We start from the raw sequence: 9,403 nt of genomic DNA, 5'->3' as shown, positions 1-9,403 counted from the left end.
GCAGCTCGTTCGGGCGCGAACAAGCACTGACACTAGAGGCGCCTGGGCTGCCCACAACCTATTCGACGAAACGACACAACAAGACTCGGTATGTTTTTGTTGCTTCTCCCCAATCAACTTTGCATATGCCATGTTTAATGTTTTGCAAAGACTGTTAGTTCATTTGGGACATGATCAATGCTTGTAAACCATCATAATTTTAGGAGTTTACCATGTTGGACATGATCAATGATAGTCATGAGCCGACCAAATGGACTACGAGTTGGGGGATCCAACTTGCCATTCATTTGAAGTTGGGACAACATCAAATCCCAATCTGAGCAGCAAGAATAATAAGCCAAAGACGACAAAGGCAAAAGGTCCGGCATTCTCAAACTTTTGAGGATATCTTATTGGTTAAATCTTGGTTGGCCACAACAATGGCTCCCATATATGGCATGGAGCAAAAGTGAAACAAGTATTGGAAGAAGATTTGGAAGGAATATCATTAACAAAATCAATATGTGGAGTGCATCTTATCATCACGAACCGCAATGAGGCATCTCTCTAACATCGACGAGGGATCATTCAAGGGGAAGTAAACAAGTACGTCGACTACTATTCACAGGTGATTGGCTGCCCTCAAGGTGGGATGGGAGTGGCAACTCACGTAAGCTAAATTACGTCATCTTGTCATCATTTGCATATACTTATTTTTGCATCATTGTCATACATATTTTGTTTGCTAGACGGTGGCGGTGGCCACTATGCATCAAGAAACGGACAAGCATCCATTTGGTTTTAGCCATTGTCGAGTTGATATTGAATGGCAAACCAAAGTGGACACATCTTGTGGCCGATCTCAAGGCTAGCAAGAAGAGGAACGATGGCTCAAGCTCCCACCAATCAATTAGATTGGACGGAGAAGAGGAAGATGTTGTAGTGGAGAATGGAAGAACCACTGTGCCAAAGGATAACCGGTAAGTGATGGGAAACAAGTGGGAGAAGGCGAGGGCCTCTCGTGACGCCATGACTACAAAAATGTCCTCCACATGGACGAGCATTTTTTTTCTTCTGTTAAGCCGAACAAGAAAGAGGAGAGGTACAAACTCATGTTGGATGCGTAAAAAGAGAGGATGGATTGGCACCGGGACAGGGCAAACAAGAAGCTGCAAATTGAGATGTAGAAGATTGAGTTAGAGAAGAAAAAGACGGCGATGAAATGGGAGCTCGAAAAGGCCAAGATATTTGGAGAGATTGAGTTTGAGAATGAGAGGTTGAAAATCGCACAAGGCGGTAGATGCCAAGATAATGTTGGCAGACGAAAGCCTCTTTGATGAGTATGCAAAGAAGTGGCTTGTGGGGATGAAGAAGGAGATCAACGAGTGTAGGGAGTACGAGGCGGTGAGGGCGGCTATGGCAACAGTGGAACAGGAGGCAAGGATGCAGCCGGAGCAGGAGGCAATGATGGCGGCGGAGCAGGCCGCATGGATGGTGTCCGACAAGTGATCCGGCCAGCCAGCGAGTGAACCGTCACGCTTGGACTTTGACCTCATTTTGGCATATCCGGATTGTTGAACTATGATTTGTTTTGCTTTGTCGTATTTGTTTTGAACATGTAAATTGTATCGTATGATCTACGTACATGGATTGTATGGATTCGAGAGCCCGCATTTGAGGTGTGTGGATATACGTCAGCCCAAAACGAGGGGCGGGAGCATAGATCCAAACATCAAACACCTTATAAGTTCAAAAAAAAAAAAACACCTTCCGTCCTCCCCCGCTCGTGTCGTGTGCCCGCGCACGGTGTTTCTGCCCGCGAACAACGCGAACCTATCCTTTTCTTTTCTTTCCTTTTTCTTCTCGGCGAACAACACGAAGCTCTATCCTGTGTTCTGTACCCATCCATCCATCCTTCCTTCCTCCCACACTACAGAAAAGAAAATTCCAATCCAATCCAGGACCGGCTCACCACCTAACGGCAAAAGAAAAGCGCACCCGCAGGCAGGTCCAAATCAAGCCTCCTCGCCGCAACCACCCTCTCTCCCTCTCGCCGGCGTCCCCCCATTCACCGCCCCCCGGGTAGAGCGCGAGTCCCCAGCCCAGGGGGCCGCGGCGCGCCGCCCCCCCCGCCTAAACTTAGCGGCCGCTCCAGGAATAGGCGCGGGGCGCGCGGGGATGGGGTACCTGCCGTCCTCCCTGGGCAGCAAGGCGGCGCACTTCGTGTCCGACCTCACCACCGTCATCCTCAACCCCGTCTCCGAGCGCGAGCCCTCCCACCCCCCCGTGAGACCCCAGATCCCCCCTCCTCCAACTCCTCCCCCTCTCCGCGCCATCTTGCGCTGGACCCGGTTCGGCCCAGCGCCGTGTTCGGTCGTCGCGCCCGTTCCTCAATTCGCGTCCAAGGATCGGGTGATCCGGCCTCTGGCGTGCTCCTGGCAGGGTTTGGTGTGCAATTGCGGGGGGTTTAGGGACATTAGCTGTCCGTCGTTGCTGATTAGGGTAGGAGATGCTTCCGCTGGTGGGTTACAGGTGGGGAATTGGGAGATTCCCAATGATAGAGAGATAGCTTTTCGCGTCCTCTTGACCTGTTCTGCGTTGCTTGAGGAGCACAATCACACAAGGAAGCAGGTTGATCTTCCAGTGTCGACTGTTAACTACTGAGATGATTTTCTAGACATTTTCTGCTGGAAACTTCTGATGGTTCCGTCAGGAATGCGACTTCTATGCAGTGTCTGACTGTTAACTACAGAAGAAGTTAGCTTCTTTAGCATGTGTGATGATACTTCTGATGGTTCCGTTAGGAATGCGACTTCTATGCGGCGTTGACTGTTAACTACTCCCTCTGTAAAGAAATATAAGATCGTTTAGATTACTATAATTTAGTGATCTAAACGATCTTATATTTTCTTTAGGATGTGTGATGATATATACTTCAGCTGCAACACTATCGTTCCCTCGCAAAAAAAAAGCTGCAACACTATCGTTTGCTCACCTGTGTGTTTTTACTAGCACTATAGCAACCGTTTCTGATTTTAAAAAGGTGTAGTACCCCTCTGAAGTAATGAACTTTGCTGTTTTGTTGCTACCACCCCAAAAATCTCAGGAAATGAATAGCTCCACTTCCACTCCAATGTTCTTTTGGAAGCTACACGCTCCAGAGCTTCATAGCATTCCTGCTCCAGCCTTATTCATTCTGTGAATTTGTAAGAATTGGTTTGTTTGTTAGCTGTAAGAAGCAAACTGCAATTACATGTGATGTTCATAATGTGACTCGCAGTAGCAAATAGCCATCATTCCAGTCGGTATCCCAAGTTCCTGAAATTTTGCATTTCGATCTCTTTGGTTGATGTAGGAGGCGGACGAAGAGCAAGAAAAATCAGAAGACGACAAAGACTCTGACCACAATTCTGATAACCCAGATGGCCCCGATACATCTTCGTTTAGAGCATTCATGATCTCATTTTTGTCGCCATCTAGCTCTTTTAACGATTCAAGGGAGATAATCCCCGAGCAGAGCGAAGAAATGGGATACCCAACTTTAACACCAGTTGGGAAGACAAACAAGGGAAAGACAGGCTTGCTAAGCAGAGGGAAGCATTCCATTGGAAAAATCATTAATAAAGCGGCTAGGATGAGCGGTTTCAAACAAAGCTCAGAACCTAAAATTGACAAAGAGGTGGTAAATCATGCTGAATCAGTTGCACCTGCATTGGAGCTCGAAGGACCAAATGAAGTTAATTCCCTGACCAACATGCCAGTTATGTCAGAGCCATCTGTCCTTTTGTCAGAAACAATGCGATCCACTCTTTATTCCTCTCTTCCTATTCTGGCCCAAGGAAGGAGCTGGGTTTTGCTATACAGGTCTGGAATCTGTCCTACTCCTGTATGTTATGGTTGCACATATCGACTACTCTCTAATGATTATATATTCACAATTCTGCAGCACATTGAGGCATGGAATATCTTTATCTACTTTATATAGAAGGAGTTTGCTGTGCCCTGGTTACTCACTCCTGGTATGTTTCGTAAGTAGCAGGTTTTGTCTGGTCTCTTATAGTTCACCAGTACTTAAAGAAACTAGCCAATTGTACCGATATTATGTAGTTCCAAAGAGTAATTCTTACTTGGGTAATGTTTGTCACAATATGACTTTCTTACAAGTCTTAGTAATATCTCATATGTAAACACTTATTTTGCTGTTATAAGAAGTAATTGCTAACTTTCTATTATTTATTTGTCGATGTGTTCTCTAACAGGTAGTTGGGGACAGAAAGGGGGCGGTTTTTGGTGGTCTAGTTGAGGCTCCATTACAACCAACTAGCACAAAGAAGTATCAGGTTGAATTTACACATTCTGTTAATTGTCACCTATTCACCTTCTACTGATACTGATGGAAATTGGGTATTGCAGGGTACCAATAACTGCTTTGTTTTCACTAATTTACACAGCGATCCTGCTATATACCGGCCAACAGGTAATTTGCACTTCTATCTTTTTTTATGAGCTTTATGATGAATAAAAACCATATATTCTTCTATCTATTTTCTAGTCCATATAATTACAGGTGCTTCCTATAGTTATTTTTGTTCCTTGAGTTCCCATTCATAATGATATATTGCTCACAATTAATGCAAAAAGTCTCTGCCTCCCCTAAGTATTTTCTGATTAAGAATGTAATGAAAATAGGCGGATAGGTTATGGCTGGCAATGACGTGTCAGTAAGCTGCCTATGGACTAACCCTGAATTACTGAACTGCCGTTTGGATGGCTACAATCCTACATCAAGGGGTTAAGTAGACCTCCAAATTTTAGTTAGGCGTGTCCAGATTTAGTTTAGGGGGCAAAGTGAGCAAGGTGAATTGCTTGGGGGAGAAAAAAGACATTTCCCTATATTCTAATGTTAGCATATCTTACTAAAGTTCTGAAGGATCCAGTTGGTGCACATGTGAGCATTTTGAACCATTTGCCATGTGCCAAAGCAGCAATTACTTGATCTCAAAGCAGCTCTTATGTGTCCCATCTTATTATCTGTATGCACTGGCTCATTCTGTTAACATACTAAATGGTTGCATGTTGCAGGTGCCAATAAGTATTATACTGTGTGCTCTGCTGACTATTTGGCACTAGGAGGTGGAGGTCATTTTGCACTTTATCTAGACTCAGACCTGTAATCCCTCCCACAAGTTTCTAAGCATATCTTTAATTCCTTGAAAAAACTAGTAGTATTACTTTGTTGGTCTAAGCCAATGTTAATGCCTCACCTTTTGCTTTCTTTGTACTCTGCAGTTTGAGTGGTTCAAGTTCAAATTCGGAGACTTTTAACAACCAGTGTCTGTCACATTCTCCAGACTTTGCAGTTAAAGACGTTGAGGTACTTAAAATAACGAAGCATTTTGTTTTATCTCCCCATCCCCGTTTAGCAAATGCAATTACATCCATACTGCCCAAAATATGAATATAGCAAATACACCGTTTGTATAATTGATAATTCCCTTTGAAAGTCTTTTTCCATTCCCTCTGTCCCTGAACCTATGAGACATTATTTGGTCCAACAATCTTGTCTCACACACCTGCACACCATCTCACTCAACTTAACATATGCAACTGCTATATTGCCCACTGGAAATCATGGCAGATTTTTTCGGGGCCATGTGCATGAGATTTACTGCTCTGTGCTACTCCCTCCGTCCCTAGTGTCAAAAAACGTCTTACATTGTAGGACGGAGGGAGTACTAAACACAGGATAAAAAGCCTGCTTTCTCTACGCGCTTAAGCATATGCACCCTCTACATCACACAACAACAATGGTAATAAGAATGAAGAAAAAAAATAGTTGTTGACAGTTCGTACATCGCCTCACATCAAGAAGTAGCATCTTGAGCAAACCAAAGCGAAGGGCATAAAGAACTCGCCATCTTATGTGGGTGTCGATTCATCGAGGCAGATATGTAACTTGGTTTTTTCCTGTACAATGCAGCTATGGGGCTTCGTCTATCCTTCAAGGTACGCAGAGATGCTCAAGCTCTGCAGTACTGAGAAACCAGGGGTCTGCCGATTTTGAGTTTACCGAAGCAATGTGTGTTACATCTGTACAGTTTTTAGTAGGCGCCGCTAGAATTTTAGTGTGCAGGACCATGGTAGAAGTATTGGAAAGTGAGAACTTGTCTTGTCGAGCGAGTTTGCTGAGATTTATAAATTCTGTAATTTTCTTGTTATGCCAGTGGAACAAGCTTACTGGTGGTTGTTCGAATTACAGCGGCAAATGTACTGCATCATTCTCATGTCTTCACAAAAATGAGACTGATTCATGGGAGTACGCGTGGAACATAAAAAATGATTAGAAAATGTAGGGAAGACAATGTTTTTGAAATACATGTCTGCCAGAATGCTTGGCCTCATGTGGCAGAAGCTCATTTTTTGGGTGTTGCTTTCGACAGTAAGCCTAACGCCAATGGGCATTTTGGGTTGGAAGAGGCCAATCAAATGAAGGGAGGGAGGCATGGAGGGCGAAGTAAATCGGGTGATCACCACATTTCGTAGCTAAGCCAAGGTCTCATGTCTCCGAGCCAACCTACGCTTTCTCGAAGAATCCTGCACCGAGGAGAACTTGGCAGCCTCTGCCCTTCCGCTGGAGCTTCATGGGTGTTGCCCCGTTCCCCAATAGCTCACGAAAACATCTGAAATGATGATATTTTTGGAAGGAAGAAAATCCCGCCTTCAGCAACGAAACATTAAAGTCCCTTAAAAATCCAAAATTGGTGGACTATGCCCAGCCCATGAAAACAACGACATTTTGGAAGAGTCAAAATCGACATGTAAACCGTGACCGGTGTCACAGAATGTGAAGTAATGATATGCTCAGGTTTCCGTTGACTTCCAAGTCCACAAGTCGTTTTTTGGCAGGCTTTACGGCACTCCATGTTTGCATACCGTTAGCATTTTGTATTCTTTTGGGCATATAAGTAAAGTAGACCTGGAATAGTATTTGCGGCTGCCTTGCCAACTGGAACTGAATTCAAAACCTGAAGGCTGGAGAAACACGAGTTTTGTTACTTTTTTGCGAGAGAAATTTCTAATCTATTCATCAATCATGCCGGTACAGAGAACAATAGACGTAATAAAAATTACAACTAGATCCATGGACCACCTAGTGACGAGGACCACCTAACGACGACTACAAGCACTGGAAGGAGCGAAAAGCACACCGCCGTCATCGCCCCTCCTTCATCGAAGCCGGACAAACCTTGTTGTAGTAGACAACCGGGAAGTCGCCGTGCTAAGGCCCCTAAGGATCAGCGCACCAGAGCAGCAACCATTGCCGATGTAGAGAGTTGTAGATCAGAAAGATCAAACCAATAACCACACGAACGAAGATGAACAAAAACTGGATCCAAATAGTTTCACCGAAGACAAGCACCGACCGAATCCCGCAGGATCCGATGGAAATACACCTCCACACATCCTCCGACGATGCTATTTACATCATCGGGGCGGGGATAGGACGTGGGAGACATTATTCCTACCGAGGGACATCCCCACCGTCATACAACCCCAACCAAGACAGCTGACAGACTCCATCGTCGCGGATGGCCGAACTGCAACCTTTGTCCATTATGCCAACAAGTCCAGGAATCGGCGGCCCACCTTCTCTTTCCATGTCAATACACCATTCGGGTTTGGGGCATGATCAAAACTTAGCTTGCGCTCCACGATGTCCAACCCAACGATTGGATTGATATGGTTTCGGTTAAGGATTGGTGGAGTCAGAATGCCACTAAGCAAACTCCATCGAGAAGGCCGCTTGTCTCCCTGATGATGCTTATCTCCTGGGAAATATGGAAGAAGCGATACGCTAGAGTTTTCCGCAACACGGCCGTTCCAGTGGGAGTGTTGGTCGCCAAGATTAAAGAGGAATGCTTGCTTTGGAGCCTTGCGGGAGCAAAACATTTGTGTAACATTATGTTGCGAGAGTGATGTACTGCATTGTTAACCTTTTCTCTTAATCAATGAAAATGACAAATCTTTTGCCTAGTTTCAAAAAAAAAAAAAACAAGAACGGGTCTCTCCCGCCGGCACGGGACCGAGATCTCAGATTGGCAGCGACGCCGGCGGAGGAGGGAGGAGACTTTTCTTAAGGAGGAGGGAAGCAATACTTTTGTGAAGATCATACACAGAACAAAAGAGTGAAAAGCAAACAGAAGGGACATAACTGTACTACAAATTTCCACTGTGATAGTATTTCTCTACCGTTGCCATCCCCCTGAACAACTTTCTATACGTGGTACACTGTCAACAAGGGCCTTCAAATCTTGCCAAAAGAAACAATTATATCCGTCTTTATATACATACCCTATAAAATTTATATACTTTCTCTATAAAATTACAATAAATACAGATTTAAAAAGAACAACTGACTTATTTTAAAGACATCCGTATATAAGTTACAATCCGATTAACAAAGCAACAAATGTACTACCACTTTCTTTGCCTTCGTATAGAGGAGTACCCGGTCTCTGCATCATCAGCTTCCTCTTGCCGGGGTAAAATTTCATGTTTTGATCCTTTTCTGATATCTATTCGAGATCTGGCTCTAGTTTGAAATTTTTTCGAGATCTGGTCCTTTTGCTACTGCCAGGGTCCATGGCGGTAGGGTGTAAAAGCCTACCGTCAGGGACCTTGGCGGTAGGAAACATCCCTACCGCCAAACAGAACGGCGGTAGTATGTACAACCCTACCGCCAAGGTGCTCGACAGTAGGCACGAACACGCATTGTGTTCAATACTTAGCAAAATTTTGCGACATTCATGCAACCCTACCGCCAGGGATCTTGGCAGTAGACAGTTATACTCTACCACCATGGATCCTGACGGTAACAAAAGGGTCAGATTTTGAAAAAATTTCAAACTAAGGTTAGATCTTGAATAGATATCGAAAAAAGCTCAAAATATGAAATTTAGCCTCTCGCCGGTTTGTGCAGACTATCAGGGGCACCCTTTATTATTTGGGCTCCAGGTCGAGCACGAGTGATTTGCCCCTGGCGCCCCTTGCAGCCGCTGGAGATACACCTGCCGGATGAATCCGACGACGGAGTCTCCGGCTGTGACTTCTCCGGCGCCCCATTTCTCTCCTGCCAGCGGCCGCGCCGCGCCGAGCACCGCCGAGAACACCATGACCATCACGATCACCGGCAGAACGAGCTTTGCAATCACGGCGGTCATGATTCCAGTCCGGTTATCTCTGAGACTCTGAGTACGTGTCTCTCTCTCTGTTCTCGCTGCCACTAAATTAGCTAGGAAGAGAAGCAGCTATGGAGCTTTGGGATGTGTGCGGATCTATGGGCTTCTGACGCCCGTTATATATAGGGGGTCTGCGTCGGGGCAAGGCCGGAAGCTGCTTCATCGTTTACATAGGCGACCTGGCG

General features: G+C 45.2%; 1 protein-coding gene across 1 annotated transcript; it reads left to right on the top strand.

The window, feature by feature from the left end:
• The first annotated feature begins 1,888 nt into the window (after positions 1–1,888).
• Positions 1,889–6,257, top strand: LOC125514579 (TLD-domain containing nucleolar protein). Its single transcript, XM_048679913.2, has 8 exons — positions 1,889–2,265; positions 3,335–3,843; positions 3,926–3,998; positions 4,239–4,319; positions 4,393–4,456; positions 5,062–5,149; positions 5,269–5,353; positions 5,960–6,257. The coding sequence occupies exons 1-8, from the start codon at positions 2,158–2,160 to the stop codon at positions 6,041–6,043; spliced, it is 1,092 nt and encodes a 363-aa protein (XP_048535870.1). The 5' UTR covers positions 1,889–2,157; the 3' UTR covers positions 6,044–6,257.
• Positions 6,258–9,403: the final 3,146 nt, after the last annotated feature.

Source organism: Triticum urartu, chromosome 6A (assembly GCF_056163025.1).
Source record: "Triticum urartu cultivar PI428250 chromosome 6A, HENAU_Tu73, whole genome shotgun sequence".
NCBI classification, from domain to species: domain Eukaryota; kingdom Viridiplantae; phylum Streptophyta; class Magnoliopsida; order Poales; family Poaceae; genus Triticum; species Triticum urartu.
This window is presented reverse-complemented; position numbering and strand designations above follow the sequence as displayed.